Raw genomic sequence first — 17,376 nt, forward strand, 5'->3', positions numbered from 1 at the left:
GTCCTATAAGAATATTAAACTAATAATTTAGATGATCTATTTTCTTTTTGATAATACTTATTACTTAATACTGCGGTGTGCAAGAGTTGACACACTGAAAAGATAGTAGTAAACAGTAATAGCTTGATGTGTTATTTATGCAAATGGATTAAGAAACCTTACTACATAAGTCATGAGGAAATCATCGCCATGGTTATATTGGACTTTTAATGAGGTAATTAGTATTTGCCAGTGATCTTTAATTCTTTATTAAGATATAAGAATACTAGTAATCACTAATAACAGTTCGAAAGATTGGAAATTTGGTGAAATTATTGCATTTTTGGACAAATAAGAATGGTCCTGTTAAGTAAAATTTCACAAATTCCCTCGTCATAAAGTACGATTAATCATATGATTGGATTGCTTTACACAACGTTTCTGAGAACTTTTCATGTGCTAACAAGACATCAGTTGAGCTGTAATTGTCTCAAAAGGGGAAGAGGAATCTGTAATTGTATCACTTCCTATTTGACTGTCACTGTGAATGCAATATCCCCTGACTCAATGAATCTCCCTAACAACAGCTCGCAGTTTTTGAAAACAAAAGCACATTCATCGGAAAGAATGATGTCCGTGTTAAGCTCTAAGAAACCATGTTGCTTGCTGAGACACCTCCTTTAACAGCGAAAAGATAGTCCTGCAGAACACAAGTAATTAGCGGAGGGAAAAACAATCCGGGGCGAGCAACAAAATATGCTCTAACAGTGCCACAAAATGGCAGATGCTCAGAAGCAAAATTTGTTTGATGACTAATGAGATGTAGCATAGCAGTAAGATAATGTCCCATTTTTTACCTTCATTTCTATCCGGAGGAATTGAAGAGATTAGTCACCCAGGTCGCGAATTCAACTCTGCTTTGCTACTAGCTCGATGTCGGATCCAATTTCAGCAAGCTTGGCTTCCTTAGAAGCCTTTGCTGCTTTTGCAATGCTCAATACATCGAAGTCCAGCGCTGCCTTTTTAACAAGACCTTCAAGCATCTGTTTGAAGAGGATTTATCGAATGAAAAAAAATGAGTGAAGTGATTCATGGAGCATGATAACATCAAAGCACAAGATGAGACATTTAAAATTACCAGTGATCCAACAGCAACTAAAGCACGGAATTTGGAATCAACTTCTACATTTTCTTCCTCGGCAATCTGCAACAAAAAATGCATAATATAAAAATGAAGAAATGATGACATAAAAAATTGAGCAACTTTAATATTTCAAATAAAGTGGAAATGTAAAATACTATGCAGCTCCTCATTTATTATTTCAAGTCTAGAGAAGCTTTGCAGTTTAGAAGCTCTCCATTACATGGGTGTAAAGAGTGATTGAGTGAATATATGAAGTACATCATACCTCAAGTGCTGCTGATAAGACTTGATATTGACCTTCTTGATCTTTCGATTCAATTAACAGAACAGCATAACTGCAAGGATTACATGAGAAGTAAAAGGTATTGCAAGCTTACTTTGTGGAACCTTACTTTTGCAATTCTGAAAGCGAATAATTGAAATAACGGAAATACTGAATTATAACTAAGATCTTAAATCTTAATATGTGATGGTCCGCAGCTAAAGTATCTATGCTTATGCAGCAGAATAATGGCAATAACTCAAATAAGTAGCCTTGAACATGGAGGAGAATCCAAGGTTTCGAGAGTTTCCCTCTGGAACTTATTTATTCCATTTTTGAGTAATCAACCAGAAAGCAACAACATAAAAGAGGGCTTCAAAATCTAAATAAATGAATTGTACATACATAAATACAGGCATGAGATCCACTAGCGAAATTATGCGAGCTACTAAAAGACCAAACCCATAACTCATCTGTATCAGTTTATCCCTCAAACACTGTGAACCAACATAACTCAAGTAATCAACCAAAGACTTACTTGAGTATCAAGGTAGAATAGGACAATTGCAAGTTTTTGTTAGGAGATGAACTACAACTCGAGAAAGCATCAAGAACCTGCAACTCACAAAGTTAGAATTAGCACAAATAAATGGCCAAGATCACTAGAACAGAAAAAAAAAAGATGGACAAATTACATGGTAGTTCTTTTAGGACAGAAAATCTTCACCAAAAATTGCACTAAATTGGCCCAGGTAAAAAATACAGTAAACTAAAAAATGTAGCAGCTGAGCAATTAAAAGGCCTTGTCACAAATGGCACATGTATAGATGCTCATATTAAATTATTAACACAAGTAGGGTAATGGATAGCTCTGCATTAATCAGCAAAGTCATTACTATAATTTATATGCACCTCTTTCTTCACAAAAATATTATAAAACAAGAAAGATGCCATCAGCTAACCTCACTGCGATGTTTCTGCAACCAGCCATAGTAGCATGAATTCTTGAAAAGATTAGTAACAGTACGAATGCTGGTCAACAGATTTGCAGGAATTGATGAATTTGAAGTGACTTTTTTAATCACTTCCATTAATATATCTGAATATTAAAGAACAGAAAATCAATGAGCAAATGAACCTCAACCAAAAGTGTAGGTGGCCAAAGTTAAATGGGGCTTCAGTATTCATGCAAATTTGACAAAATTAAGATGGAACTTAAATTGATGATATAATAAATTCATAATTTGAAGTCAGAAAACAATATGATGGTAATCTTGATACCATTTTCAGCTTGAAAATGCTTGTGAAGCATAGTAGCCCCATCTGGATGAAGAACTATCATCCTTACAAGATCAATGACTGCAGAGATTAAGCACAACATGAAAAAGTAAGCAAATCCAAGTTCCAAAATCTGATAAGTTGACTGATTAAGAAATGAGCGTACAATGAACAAATTTCTCCGACGGTTTTGGTTCAACAACTAACCAGGAAATATCATTGAAATTGGCCATGACCGAAGCAAGTTCAGCAACAAGGATATATCAGCATCCGCAAATTTACTAGAATGATAATGTGAAGTATCTTTCAGAATTTTCACAATGGCACCCAGTCTGGAAACATCGAGTTCAGTCAAAGACAAGTTCTGCTTTTCCTATGAGATTCACAACACAACCAAGGTACTCAGGAAATTCATTATTTCAATTCATAAAGAACCATAGCAAAATCAAGAAAATTAATGACACTGTCACACTGAACATGGAAGCAAGCTTGCTAAGACATAGAACTATACTATTCGTATGCAAAGCAATTGTTTTTCAAAGGAGGGAAGCAGCAGGTCAATGTTGTCTGCTGTATAAAAAGAGATTGATAACATGTAGTTCCCCAGTTCAAAATCAAAAGTTATTTTTACATTGAAACTCAACCTGTATTTTTACATTGATAAACAGGTATATTGAAGTAAAAAATTACCACAGATAAAGCATTTCTGTATGGTTTTCTACACAAAATATTCCAATGGCTTCAAATAACATATGCAAGATATTAACAACTTGGGGATAATTTTAGAATTATGTAGCATACCTGGTCAGATTGTAAAGCACTGTTGAATTCAGTTATCTTTTTGAGGATCCCATCGAACTGAGCTGTATCAAAACCAAGCATCCCTTTCTGGCAATAGAATTAAGTGCTGAACATTAGCTCACATTATAAAATTAACTTGAAGAGGGAAAGAAAAGTATGAAGTTCCATTATCAGAACAATAAGACAGGTTTCAACACTTATTCAATCCTCTCTTTTAAAAAAAATGATACAGAAACTAATCAGGCAATTTTCTTGAACAAGAGACCCTTTTGCATGTGAAATAAACCAAGTAACTTGTGCCAAGAGTCCTTTCTTGCTATTGTAGCACATTAGTGAACAAATCAACTTTTCTCTTAAAGCATGGGTATTGAGACCATAGTCCTAGCCTCTAGACAAATTACAATCTCATTTTTAAAATTGTTGATATACATGCCAAATGTTAATATGAAAGTATACCTTAGGAATATGCTTGAAAGTAGGTTTCGCAGAAGCATCTGTAATTAAAAAATAACAATTGTTTTAATGGAGACCGACACACACAAGCACATAATGCAGCATGGATGGAACTAAAGCAGGACAAAGAAAGTTGGATTTTCACCAGATGTTCGTGAAGGTTGTCCTGGTACATAAGCATTGGCTGAAAAACAAGGAAAAAACAATCAAGCAAAAATAGAAGAATAACAAATATATTTGACCTCATTGATTACCATCATTCTTTTAAAGTTGAGCAAAGGCATAATTATACTTACCACCAGTGTAAGGATCACGAAATGAAGCATCAAAGGTAATATCCTTTTGTCCGGTATTTTGAAGTATGAACTGTACAATTTGTTCACGGAAGGAAAGAGGAAGGTTCTCCTTGAGTAGCCATTTGTCAGCAACATCATAGGGATTATCTGTAGATGTTGTACAACTTGCTTATTAATTGACAAGAATAAACTATTTTGAGCAAGCAAAACATGAAGCTATTCAAAGTATGACTCAAAGGTTTACTTAAAATAGGAAAAAAAAATTGATGTTCTACATCCAAGTTGGGTTATATAAGACAAACAATAGCAAGAGACAAGAAAACAAAAGGAAGAAAATGTGCAAAAAAGTAGCTGAAAAGAATTTTTGGATCATTACATCAATGAGAAGCCTTAGAAACCTAATTAATCACTCCCAAGTTCTGGCAACTATATGAAATTTTTTTGTCTCTTCCGTTGATTGTTGCATATAATGATAGGGAGAATATTTGAGTAGATTGACACTTTCTACTGCCTTGAAAGTACAATGAATTCTTTGTTCAGAGCATAAGCAAAATGAGAATGCTTACATTCAAATGGAATATGAATAAATAAATCCACTAATATACAGACTTGGAATGGCAATTATATGGTATATCTAAAACTACACAGAAACTATTTTAGTTAAATACTTTAATAATATGCTTCTACTGGCTCCGAAAAATTTGCTACACATCCAAAAGGGAGATTCTTTAACAAAAGTTGCTTAGACCCAAGCAGTAGAGTTACATCTCTTGCTGCAGCACAAAAGAGTAATCCAAAGATTGTTTCCTCAAGAATATAAAATGACAGCACCTCAGCAAAAGCCTTGTGGTTGAAGTGTGTACCTGATCGATTGTATGGCAACTTGCGGATAGGCATACCATCTCCAATGTCGACATCAAATACTGAACCGCAGAAGTAAAAATTTATAAGAAAGGAGTCTGAAGAAGATAAAGCCAATAAACTGTGCAAGGGAACCACAGGAAACTGACCATAGTCATACTGAACACCATCGTGGAAAGCGCGACCTGATTCCTCCGGTCCATCAACAACTTCACCAATCTTTAGGAAAACATAAATTGTTAATAAAAAATAACCCTGTGTTAGACAGGTTGGCAAGTGACTGAGGCTGAAGCATTAGAACACATATTTGTTGATTTGAAGTTCTTATCACCAATATAGTCAAAAACTCAAAAGAATCAAGAAGGGGAATTACTTTATCCCACTTCTGTTCTGGCATGTTCCAAGCATATGCCACCCCATTATCCCCCTCTCTGACTACTTTTGTCTGGCCATCACTAGTACCTGTGCATAACCGGAAGATTATTAAAAAAGAAATCATAATCAAAAGAAGAAACAAATAACATGGGTGGGGGACAAAAGCTTTGGCTAAATGAAAACTGAAAAGGAAACAGATAAACCAGACCTGGGATCTTCAGTGCCTCCAAGCCGGGTAACTCTTCCAATTTCAATCCACCAACCCTTTTTCTACAAAAGTTAAAAGAAAATGCTAGTCCGCAATCACGTATGATAGCAATATATAATTAATCCGAGCATGACACAATTCGAATAAAAAAAAAGAACACAACAACAACAAGGTGGCAAGGTCAAATCAACCATCTATTTCAGAGTTGAACTGATGGTTAAGAAAATTTCAATATGGACAGACAGAAAAGGAGAAACGACATTGTGAAACAGCAGGAGTATGACTAATTGACTATACCTACTAGTCTTGTATTGAGAAAGTTCAGAAGCGTATAAATCACGCTCAAGCTGGTCAGCAATATTATCTGGATGAACTGTCCAAATGCGTACAACTCCATCCGAACACGCTGTCACAATATCCCCATTTTCCATGAACTTTGCATCCCAAACACAACCAGGATGCTCTATGCTCTGAACACAAACTCCATCTGAAAATTATGAAGGAAAAAAATTCCAACACAAGTTACATAAGCAAATGAAATAAATAAATAAATAATAAATAAATATTTTACACATTCTGTAAAAAGAATAGAAATTAATTAGCATAAGCCAATATAATAAAGCTTAATGTGAAGCTGAACTAATCAGACAAAGACAAACATGAACCAGTTTCCTAAATTTGCTTGCTAACATCTGGAAAAATGCAAGACATAAAGGGGGAGAGTGAGAGACAGAACTCCTCCCCAATAAACTTTGTGGAGAGACTACCAATGTTAATTCTGTAGCTCATTAAACACACACTAGACGATATTGAGCATCATTGCTGAACCGCTGACAATATTCCAGAAAATATTCCAGCGACACACCAATAAGTAGGAAACATGTAATCACCTTTCCATATTTTTGCAAATCGGTCTTCACTACCACTGACGATAAGTCCAGATGCGTGTGAATCAACTGAATAAACAATTGCAGTATGGCCAACCATCTCCATTAACACTTGACCACTTACTGCCCATAATCTCAGAGAACTGTACCAATAGAAGCAAGTCAAATGGAGTATATTATTCTGATGCAAAGCAGGAATACAGTATTGATTAGATTTAAAAGTGTGTTCAGAAATAAACCCCCACCCATCATGTGATGAGGATAGGACCCCAAGGCCAGCCATCACAGCCAATCCTCTAACTGTATCTGCACACTCCTCAGAAGACGTCAGGATTTACCATGAAACAACAAAATAAATAAGAGCACCCCATAACAACACAAAGTAGCATAAGAAACATGTTCTCAAGGTAATGTAATTGCAAGGTCACTTTGGCCTTTTTTCAATTGTTAATCAAGAACTAACCTAATTCAATCAGTCCTCACCACCCAAGGAAATGCATAAGAAAAACTTACAAAATCAATATTATATGGTGACAACATAAACATTAAAATGTGTCTAAAGATGATGAAAAGCAAACCTGCATGTCCATTGAAAGTATGTAAACAAGTTTTTCCTCTCCAAAGCTTCAAAGTTGTGTCACTTGAACCTAGAACATGTCAGAAGATAAGTTAAATAACTTAACTTACTATAATGCCATTTCAATATTGTTTACAAGAATAAAGTTTTTACTTTCAGTTAACGATATGGGATTTCATGATTGCTCTGAGGAAAAGCAATTATAAACAATTTCATAGAATAGAATGACTAGTTGACTACAGATCAAAAAGATATGAAGAGATTTTTGGAGAGCAAAATGCATGAGTGACAGTACCTGTAACAAGCTCGCCTGAAGGTAACTTTATAACAGCTTGGATAGGTGCCTTATGAGCCTCCCATGTCTCTACAGATTGCCCATTTCTCCACCGTCTCAAGGTACTGCATAATAATTCGGAAAGTCAATAAACATAATAGAGCTAGGAATAGGATACGCTAAAAGAACAAAAACAAACAAAATATAAACACAAACACAGGTAGCAACTAGAAAGGTATCAAATAAACTAAAACAACAGTTTGAAAACCATGGATCAAAATTGTAATAACTTAGATGGTTGAAAGCTAAAAGCTTCACAAAAGATTCTCATTGGTGTCCTATGGGATGAAAATCTTGTAAAGAAAGAGCAATACTAAAATCAAGTAAACCCTAAACCCTACGAAGCTACTCCAGAAGAAACAAACGTACTGCAATGCAGTGCATCTTCAATATACTTATCCACATTCAAATTATCCACCAAGAAACCAGGCAAACTGAATCACAACCAATTATTAGACTCTAACAACATTGCTGATCTCAAATTCAATATTCCTAAACAGTGAAGACATACTTGGGGAAGAAGTGATTACAGTTATATTCAACACATAGATATCTCTATATTTGAGCATCCCCGTTCAAGTTTCCAAACAAGGAAACCAATCAAACTGAATAACAACATAGCCGAATCGAAAATAATTTCAAAGTCAATGAACCCTACCAATCAACAGAAGATGAAACAATATCCCCATTATCCAATGTAATGCTAGTGACCTGCAAAGAATGGCCTTTGAGGGTTTGAACCTTCTCACCACTCTTCAAGTCCCAAACCAAAACGAGTGTGTCCATTCCACCTGACACAACCCCACCTTCTGTGAACTCGTCGTTGGGAGGAATCCATGCAATTGGTCCAACGAAGCTGGTGTGACCCAAAAGAATCTTCGAAGACACGAACTTGCGTCTCTCAGAAGGGTCCTGAGACCAAAGCCTAACGGTTTTGTCCCTCGACGACGTCGCTATGCGCTCGTTGCCGCACACGCATATTCCACGAACCTAAATCGATTATTCAGTTCAATTCAACCGATCAATTCAAAAATCGAAAACAAACAAACAAAAAAACTCGAAAAAGAGAGAGAGAATTGAATGTTACGTCGTCTTCGTGGCCACGGAGTTCACAGCGCAACTGATACTCATTGAAATCGATCTCCATTAATGTTGTTATGAACTGAGAAGAAGAACGTAAAACCCAGCTGAAGAAGGAGTTCACAGCAGGGTAGAGTGGGAGAGAGTACCAAAGTTCCTTCCTTTGCTTCTTCAACACTTCTACTCTAAACAAAACTTTAATTAAATAAAATTTAGTTAGAAAAATAAATATTTTTATAAATAATCTTTTTTTAAATAAAAAAACAACTATCATAATTTTGTAGAAATGGTCACTTATTATTAGGTTTATTGTTAATCATCATTCATCATAAATAATATTAAAATTAAAAAAAAACTACAACATGCATTATGTATTAATTATTAAATTAAGAAAATTAATAGGTTGCTTATATCTAATCTGATTATCGCTATTTTCTTTATTATTATTTGTCTACTATTTTAGTATTTTCAGTGTATTTTCACTATTTTGCTGGTCAACTGGTGATGCAATATGTTTGGTCAACCAGCTAGTGCTTTCAATGGGCCTATAATCTTTAAGCAAGGCCCAAGGAACTTAGAGATAGGCCCAACTATTTTGTTTTTAGTTCAGAAAATAACTTTTAAAGCATGAGATCACAGGTCCAAAAAAATGGCATGAGGTTTCACCTAGTTATAAATAATAATAGTAAATACACATTAGAATCAGATTTGTTACGGATTAGTCTTCGCCTATCAAATTAAAAAATACTATAAATAATAAAAAAAAATACACACTAAAATTATCCGACTTATTTATCTATAAAATAAAAACAATCTCAGCTATATTTTTTATAATAAATACTATTTTGAAATTACACATGTTCTCAGGTATATAATCTCAGGCAGTAACTTATTTTACAAGCATTTAAAATCATTCATCATAGTATACCAAAAATAAATCAATCACTGTTTTATATTTTATTAACTATAGGTCCTAAAGAGTCCTAAGTCCCAAAGTATAATGCCCCCAATTAGCTAAAAAGAATCTCAAAATATATAACTTCAGATGTTATTATAAAGTTTAAACCTAAAGAAATTTGAAAATGTTTCACATGCAATTCGTGAACACAACATAACTATGTAACACCAAAATTTCTTTTTCTGTCACAATATCAAATATCAAATATCTATATCTATATATTAAATTTTTTATTTTAAATTTTTTTAGTTAAATTATAACTACTTTCTTTTTAACTAATTTTATTTTTATCATTTTTTACATATTTAATAAATAAAAATAAATAAATAAATATTTTAATATCTATTAATACACTAGTATATAATAATCTCCTTTAAACATAATTCACATTTTCTAAATCAGTAAATTTTATTTCTTCTTGAGATAAAAAATAGAAAACAAAGTGGGACCAGGCCACTCTATGTTGAACCGACACACACATTTGTCATTTGATCACTTTTCAGTAACTTAACGCCACATTCAACAAATAATTAAGCAAATCATACATTAATTAACACAAACTTATGATTTTTGTCATTTCAACAAGGTTTGGGAAATAGCACTTTCCTTTGGAAATTGGAACAAAACTTACTTAAAACAATAAATAAACACCACAACTATTAAAAAGACAAGGTGGCATGCTTCGTAGTTTTCCACGTTTTGCAGCCTTTTCTTTTTTCCTCTCTCTCTCTCTCTCTCATAGTCATACGTGCTTTCTAGCTATTACACACCACACTCTCTACTCTCTTTGTTTCTGTTCAGTTCTTTAGGAACTGTAGACTGTAGTAGTAGTAATTGACAGAGAAAGGTTGCTATTATTGTTGCTTCACAAACAGAACCATCACCAGAATCTACACCTCACTTCTAACTCCTTCTATCTAATCTAACTGTTCCTCAACTCCAAACCAAAAAACAAAAAAAAAATCACTTTTTTCTTACAAACTCACTTTCCCACTTTGTCATTTCTTGTTGATCTCAATGCCCATCACATGATTGATGAAAGGTGAGTGTGAAAAGAAACAGAAAAACATGGGACTCAACCTCATTGTTTATCAGTCTATCATGGTAAAAAAATTCCTTGGTGGTTATGTTGTATTATCCCAACATTGTAAGAAATTATATTGCCTTTTTGTTTTTTTTCATTTTTTCAGTACTTTAAGCATGTTTTTCTGATAAAGATCTATGCTTTCCATTACTTTAAAGCCTGTTGAATAGTGGGGTTTGAATCATTTTGTGAATAGAAGGAAAAACCCTTGCCATTTGCGAAATGTGGCTTTGTTTTGTATACTAGGTTCTCTTCAGGTAATCAGCTTCATAAGTGATCATATTTTCTTGTTTTTTTTTTCATGTTTAGAATCAATATTCCAGAATGCTGAATGCGTTGCATTTCATATGTTTTAGGCATTTTATTTATCTTTCTCTAGCTGATGTTAGACATGACTGTGATTGAAGGAGCTGGTGATTTTATTTTTATGTTCAAGTGATGTGTTTTTTATTAGCTGTTACTTGACTTGATTTACACAAGGAAGATTGATTTTCTTAAGAGTGAGTTTGTTTACTATTGGACTTAAATTATTGAGGTGTAGCCTTCATAAGCAACGATGCACTTTCAGCTGTTTATATGTCTTCATTAATTTGTCATAATACTTGTTTAGAATGTTTAAGATTTTGTTTAATAGACGTGTATTTTGTTCTCCACTTTTATCTCCTTATACTTGACATTGCTCAATTCTTATCTTCCTTCAAGGTAAAAGATATGGCATCCTCAACTTTATCCTAGGTGCATTCATTCATTTTGTGGCCGAAATTCTCAGAAGATCATTCTCTTGTTGAGTAATCTAAACAGCAAATCACAGGTAGCAGAGTATGCCTCTTTTTTGGTCGGCATCAGAAAAAGGAAACTCTTTGTGTGTAGATTAGTAGATATCAAAATTTGTTTATAGGCCAATTTTGTCGAGGAGGTAAATCTTGACGAGGCAGTGCAGCTATTTTACTCAAGTCTGTGGTTTGTCATTGATAGGCATATGGCAGTTCTTAAATCTGTAGGTGCAGATTTTGACGAAAAGCATCATGCTTTAGCTCCATTGAGGGTTTTAAGGGGCCTGATCTGTTTGTTGGTGCTGTTTTCAACAGCATTTGTAATGTTAGTCTTCTTTGGCTTCAATGGTGCTGTTATAGTTCGACTTTTTAGCATGAATTACAGCAGAAGAGCAACTTCCTTTTTCTTTGGTGCATGGTTAGCTTTGTGGCCTTTTCTGTTTGAAAAGATCAACAAGACTAAAGTTGTGTTTTCTGGAGATATTGTTCCTTCTAGAGAAAGAATCTTGCTGATTGCAAATCATAGAACCGAGGTTGACTGGATGTATTTATGGGACCTTGCATTGCGGAAAGGATGTGTCGGATACATAAGATATATACTTAAGAGCAGCTTGATGAAACTTCCGGTTTTTGGTTGGGCATTTCACATATTAGAGTTCATTCCGGTGGAAAGGAAGTGGGAGGCTGATGAATCAACCTTGCACCGTATGCTTTCAACATTCAAGGATCCCCAAGATCCTCTTTGGCTTGCTCTTTTCCCGGAAGGCACCGATTTTACGTAAGCTTCATACTTCTCAATAGTTTTTAACTTTGTTACTGCTATGCTGGGGTAACTTTGATACATATCTTTGTTTATGAATTATGATCATCATGAGAATGGGGGAGAAAGTAAAGTGCCAAGTCTCTTGCATCATAGAATTGCTTTTTCTTCTCTGTTGAAACATCAATAAGCCATCACCAGTTTGTAGAACATTTATAACTTTCTCCACATTTATTCTCTCAAATCTTTTCTCTTGTAGTGAGCAGAAGTGTATTCGGAGTCAAAAGTATGCTGTGGAACATGGGTTACCGATTCTGAAAAATGTTTTACTTCCAAAGACAAAGGGCTTCTGCACCTGCTTGCGAGAGTTGAGAGGTTCTCTGACTGCAGGTTGTCCTATCGCCCTTTATTTTCGACGTTCTTTAGTTCTTGATAAAGTACATAGCTTAAGCTTGTAGCTGGTTCTTGATATCTTATTACAGCCTCTATGACTAACTGGTTCTTTTTCTACTTTGATAATCATATATAAAATACCATAGTTCATAATTTTGGTCATTCGATACTGCCACTATAAATTTTGTTTCCTCTTAACTTCCATTTTTCAGTTTATGACGTGACCATTGGCTACAAATACCGCTGCCCAACTTTCTTGGACAATGTCTTTGGGGTGGAACCTTCAGAAGTTCATATGCACATCCGCCGATTTCCCCTTGATTGCATACCGGAATCTGAACAGGAAATTTCCATGTGGTTGGTAGATAGATTCAAAGTAAAGGACCATCTGCTTGCGAATTTTCAATCTCAAGGTCAGTTTCCTGATCAAGCAACCGAATTGGACTTGCCTACTGCAAAAAGCTTTCTGAATTGTATCACAGTTATTATGGTGACCGGCACATGCATATACTACACTTTCTCCTGTGTCTGGTTCAAACTCTATGTGTCTTTAGTCTGCGCTTATTTGATTCCGGCAACATCTTTCAATATTCGGCCTCAACCGATTCTCAGCTTTCTGAAGACGAGATCTAAGTGTCACCCTTAGAGCATGGATTTGTTGCTGCATGCAATTCTATTTGTATGAAAACCCGTTCAGATGATCAACCAAGTTTTGCCTCGTATACCTATTATAATTCTTAAAACTTCTTTAGGATTCATGTGTTTAGCAACAATGTTTTTTATGTCACAAAGACCATATAGTTTGTATTTGCAGATATGGTTACTTGGATATAAAACATGTAACATTTCATATTTAAATACACTTTTGCAATAAATTTGAGTTTCACTAATTTTCCAAGCAACATATAAGGCAATGAATTGTAGGATTCTTATAAAAAAGGAAAAGAAAAAAGAAGTGATTAATAATATTCTCTTAGATAAACCAAAAGTGATACAGATAATAGAACGTGACTCTTCTCCTATCAAGATTAGTGATACCTACCTAATTTGCCATCTGTTAACTATCTTCATTATCAATCTTCCAAGTTCCGTGTAACTTCTTCTTCTCCACTTTGTTAAGTCTTACACAGGACAACAAAGTCATAACATACCCGTATTTGTTTAAGATTTGCTTCTTCTTTCCATGCTTTCTTGCATGCCAAGTTTATCCATATTTGGCACTAATTAATGCAGATATGATCTAACACCAAATATTTCTACCTTATGTACCTCTGTTTCTATATTTGTCTAGCTCAATTTAATTCTACATTCATTATTATACAAGTACATGTGTACCGTATTTGTAAGTTTAATTTAATGTGGAGGTGATGTATAGATAAATTTTTATATGATTAGCATGCAAGTAATTGGTTGAAAGAAACAAGATTTTAATAAAAAATAATGAAATCATGAAACAAAAAATAAATATTTACATTGCTGGTACACTATTGTATGAAAAGAATAAAAAATTTCAGCTGCCTAGACAAGCAGAATGAACAACATAGTATAGTCCAATTATTAGCTTTAACATGAATCCAAATGTTCTTGGATCCAAGATGACTAAAGATCAAGAAACTATCATAAGGAACACATAATGTAATCTCCAACAAACTGTATCAGTTACTTGATTGGCGAGGTATAATTAAGACATTGTTCTTCAGTTGTTTGGATGCTTTATGATTCTTTGCAGAACCACAGTTCTTGCTCTCCTAATGTCGCGGCTACACATATCGGCTTGAACTCCTAAATCTTCAACATTCTTCATGAACACTCCCAGCTTCTTCTTGATCTCCACTATGGCAACCTTCACGGCTTCTTCTTCTATAGCAAAATCCACATTGTGCAATAGAGATTCGATTTCAATTTCAAGCCGGTCAATGAGAATCCGGATGTTGTCCAAATCCTTTATAGCAACATAGGTACCGGCCTGCATCGAGCTAATCACTTCCTTCTGCCCTTTCAATGCATTCTCATAGTTCCTCCAAAGGGAGTCAATCCACTTCCCCATTGAACCAATTGGGATAGAGGTAGCAGCAGCCACTGCGGCCGCAACCGGAGGAGCAGCAATGGCCGCTGCCACGACTGAGCAGATCAAGACAGTAGCAAATGTAGCCACAAATATCAGACAAGACACCTTCCTCCAAGAATGGATGTATCTCAGCTTCTTATCAAGCTTGTTCTTCCTGAATTGCAACTTCTCAAGCATTAGTATCTGCTGCTTGTAAACAGATTGAAAGATTTGGAAGAATTCTTCAGTGAAAGGGTCACCAGCTGCTTTGAAATTCTTCAGCTCCTGCAAAGTCCTCGTGTACCGGTTATCCCCGGATTCTGTTTCCTCCTCAAACTGCTGAAGGGCCACAAGGATAAGCAATTGGCTATCCCTTGCTCTCTTCAGACACTTCTCCAATGCAGTGCAGAAATCCAAAGTCTGCAAACTATTCTCAAAGTATTCCTCAACAAGCTCAAACAATTCTTGGCTCTTCCATATATCTTTCTTGCAGTCCAAGATTACCTTCACAACTTCCTGATTCATCTCCAGAAGACATTCTGTGACTTGTTTGAGCGAATCGAACGAAAGAGCTCGAACTTCAACGCCAGTTGCGAGAGTATTGATGACCTGATTCGTTCGAGCTTGAAGGATGTTGTCGAATGACTGCAAATCAGCATCAAGCTTGCAAGCAGCCTCATAGGAACTCAATTCGGTTCGATAGTGCATATCGGTACTGATGCTAACAGTTGATGATGTTTCAGGGATCTTCTTGCTCATATGGCTTCCCATTGTTCAATTGAAAAATGATCTAAACAATGATAACAATAGAGATCAGAACCAATTCAATTCAAAACCCCTTTATCAGAAGAAAAAAAAAAAAAGAAAGTCCAATAGTTCCACAAAGTGATTCCTTTTGTCATATCGAAGTTGATAATTGAAAAAGTAAACACATATATATGAGATTATTCTTAGTGCAACTTTCTAAGAATTTGAGAGATCCAACAAACAGTTAAACCAAAACTACTTCAACAAAGCAATGATTGCTATCTCTATCTAAGTAATTGAATCTATGATGATCAGAAACCGTACCTAACTAACTAGTCACCTCAAAAAGCTTAAAAAACATGCTTGATCAAACAGAGCCAAATAGAGAAATTTGGAAAAGTTCAAACCTTTGAAAGCGATTGAAGAAGATTACGAAACCCCAGACAAGGACAAGCTAAGGCAAATTGATATTGAGCTGAGAGAAAACTAAAATGGTGTTATTTTTTTTCGGTTTCTGTGTGTTTTTATTTCCTTCTTGAAAAAGAAAGATGAAAGAGGAAATTAAAAAAGCAAAAAAATTTAAAGAAAATGTGAGGTTGGGAAGTGAATGCAGAAGCTTAAAGAAACAACAAAAGGTGTTATGGGGACCAAGAAATGTGGGAAGGTAGGGTTTTGATGAGAGTATAAGAGAATCGCTTGCACGCATAATTAAAAAAAAAAAAGAAAAAGAAAAGAAAGAAAGTGGTATTGGAGAAGATGGAAAACGCGGGAAGCAATGAGGCTTATTTTCTCTCTCTTGAAACTCTTTCTACACTGAATCAAAAAAAAAAAACGAACAGACTTTTAAGGTGCAAAGCAAAATAATAATAATGATAATAATAATAAAATAATAACTCTTATAACAGAAATTTGGAAGCAACAAAACAAGAAGCATAGGATTCAGCTTAGTGGTCAGGCTAGGCCACAACTAATTATGCTAAGTATATGCTAACCATAAGTGATTAATTAATTACTAAAAAAGTATTTCTTACTTGATTATTCGATTATAATGAATACATATTTTTACACTTTCTATTATTAGCACTGGTTATTGATTGGCACTATGAGTCAAAGTGGGTCAGGCTATTTAATCAATAACACGAATCTAAAAAATTTTGATAGTGAAAATAGATATATATAATATGATAATAATTTTTATAAAAAATATTAAAATTACATAAAAAATTAATTATTGAATTATTTATTATATATTTATATATAAATACATATATTATTTAAATAATTTTTGATATATATTTTATATTCGAATATATATTCTTACGAATAGTTATTTTTTATGCACAGGTAGCATAATTATTATTATTATTATTATTATTATTATTATTATTAGTATTATAAAATATGATTAATTTTTTATTTTTTTAAATAATAACATATAATTTAAAATTTTTTTTTAAGTTTCATATTTTAGAAAGATTGAAAAAAAATTAATAATACAATTAAAACATTTTTCGTCTACATGTATCATTAAATAATCATCTAAAAATTCACATTTCACACAATATAATTAAGTCTTGATGATATTTATAGTTTAGAAAGTTCTTTTCATTAATACAGTTGTCATAAAAAAAATTAAAACTAACTTCAAAAGAAGAAATATCAATAGATAAATAATATTCTTGCAAATCAATTTTTAAGAAAGAATACTAATCTCATTTAAATTTGAGAATTGATCGTTATAACACATTTAATATGAAATTCTCAAATTAAATATCAAGTTTAAAAAAGTTGAGAAAAATGAGGTCAAAATTAATAATTTAATGAGGACAAATAAATATTATTATCATGTACTATTCAAAAAAATTTCAAATTATAGTGGGGTATTTGTCCCCATACCCTTACACCTAGAATCGTCCCTGTATCCGATGGAGGTTTGTGACTCGATTTATTTTAAACTTAGCTCGTTTTATTAAATAGGTTAGGTTGTTTGAACTTTTTATAAAGCATGTTAGTTAAAAATGTCAAATCATAGGTTTAAAAAAAAACTTACAAAATTAAACTTGTTGAGTCGGCTCGTAA

At 33.8% G+C, this 17,376-nt stretch overlaps 3 protein-coding genes across 6 annotated transcripts; 1 reads left to right on the forward strand and 2 right to left on the reverse strand.

Moving 5' to 3' along the window:
- Positions 1-292: 292 nt before the first annotated feature.
- Positions 293-8,747, reverse strand: LOC112788941 (uncharacterized). The gene is made up of 23 exons (XM_025830626.3): positions 8,543-8,747; positions 8,114-8,445; positions 7,417-7,520; positions 7,123-7,191; positions 6,790-6,850; positions 6,548-6,687; positions 5,955-6,144; positions 5,658-5,719; positions 5,448-5,536; positions 5,224-5,293; positions 5,077-5,136; positions 4,214-4,360; positions 4,063-4,101; positions 3,921-3,958; positions 3,465-3,551; positions 2,871-3,036; positions 2,667-2,744; positions 2,348-2,484; positions 1,924-2,000; positions 1,389-1,458; positions 1,118-1,183; positions 837-1,022; positions 293-679 (listed from the first exon to the last, which is right to left on the reverse strand). The coding sequence occupies exons 1-22, from the start codon at positions 8,600-8,602 to the stop codon at positions 888-890; spliced, it is 2,277 nt and encodes a 758-aa protein (XP_025686411.1). The 5' UTR covers positions 8,603-8,747; the 3' UTR covers positions 293-679; positions 837-887.
- Positions 8,748-10,162: 1,415 nt separating this feature from the next.
- LOC112788943 (probable 1-acyl-sn-glycerol-3-phosphate acyltransferase 5) lies at positions 10,163-13,393 on the forward strand. Of its 4 annotated transcripts, none has more exons than XM_025830627.3 (4): positions 10,163-10,535; positions 11,280-12,128; positions 12,370-12,500; positions 12,716-13,393. In XM_025830627.3, the coding sequence occupies exons 2-4, from the start codon at positions 11,557-11,559 to the stop codon at positions 13,147-13,149; spliced, it is 1,137 nt and encodes a 378-aa protein (XP_025686412.1). In that variant the 5' UTR covers positions 10,163-10,535; positions 11,280-11,556; the 3' UTR covers positions 13,150-13,393. The 4 variants fall into 4 exon arrangements, with proteins under 4 accessions (XP_025686412.1, XP_025686413.1, XP_025686415.1 ...); XM_025830628.3 differs by having other exon boundaries at positions 10,187-10,640; XM_025830630.3 differs by having other exon boundaries at positions 10,232-10,834.
- Positions 13,394-13,913: 520 nt separating this feature from the next.
- Positions 13,914-16,165, reverse strand: LOC112788944 (UPF0496 protein At4g34320). Its single transcript, XM_025830632.3, has 2 exons — positions 15,705-16,165; positions 13,914-15,340 (listed from the first exon to the last, which is right to left on the reverse strand). Exon 2 carries the CDS (start codon positions 15,319-15,321, stop codon positions 14,200-14,202), a length of 1,122 nt encoding a protein of 373 aa, XP_025686417.1. The 5' UTR covers positions 15,322-15,340; positions 15,705-16,165; the 3' UTR covers positions 13,914-14,199.
- Positions 16,166-17,376: the final 1,211 nt, after the last annotated feature.

This window comes from Arachis hypogaea, chromosome 3, assembly GCF_003086295.3.
Source record: "Arachis hypogaea cultivar Tifrunner chromosome 3, arahy.Tifrunner.gnm2.J5K5, whole genome shotgun sequence".
Taxonomy (NCBI): Eukaryota; Viridiplantae; Streptophyta; class Magnoliopsida; order Fabales; family Fabaceae; genus Arachis; species Arachis hypogaea.

Bases quoted from the DNA above. Each gene is read 5' to 3' on its own strand.
- LOC112788941 (XM_025830626.3), bottom strand. From the start codon at position 8,602: ATGGAGATCGATTTCAATGAGTATCAGTTGCGCTGTGAACTCCGTGGC. The intron at 6,688-6,789 runs GTGGGGGTTTAT...CTATTGGTACAG, and splicing joins CTATCCTCATCACATGATGG to TTCTCTGAGATTATGGGCAG. The intron at 1,023-1,117 runs GTAATTTTAAAT...CTCTTCAAACAG, and splicing joins TAGTTGCTGTTGGATCACTG to ATGCTTGAAGGTCTTGTTAA.
- LOC112788943 (XM_025830627.3), top strand. From the start codon at position 11,557: ATGGCAGTTCTTAAATCTGTAGGTGCAGATTTTGACGAAAAGCATCAT. The intron at 12,129-12,369 runs GTAAGCTTCATA...TTTCTCTTGTAG, and splicing joins CCGGAAGGCACCGATTTTAC to TGAGCAGAAGTGTATTCGGA. The intron at 12,501-12,715 runs GTTGTCCTATCG...TCCATTTTTCAG, and splicing joins GAGAGGTTCTCTGACTGCAG to TTTATGACGTGACCATTGGC.
- LOC112788944 (XM_025830632.3), bottom strand. From the start codon at position 15,321: ATGGGAAGCCATATGAGCAAGAAGATCCCTGAAACATCATCAACTGTT.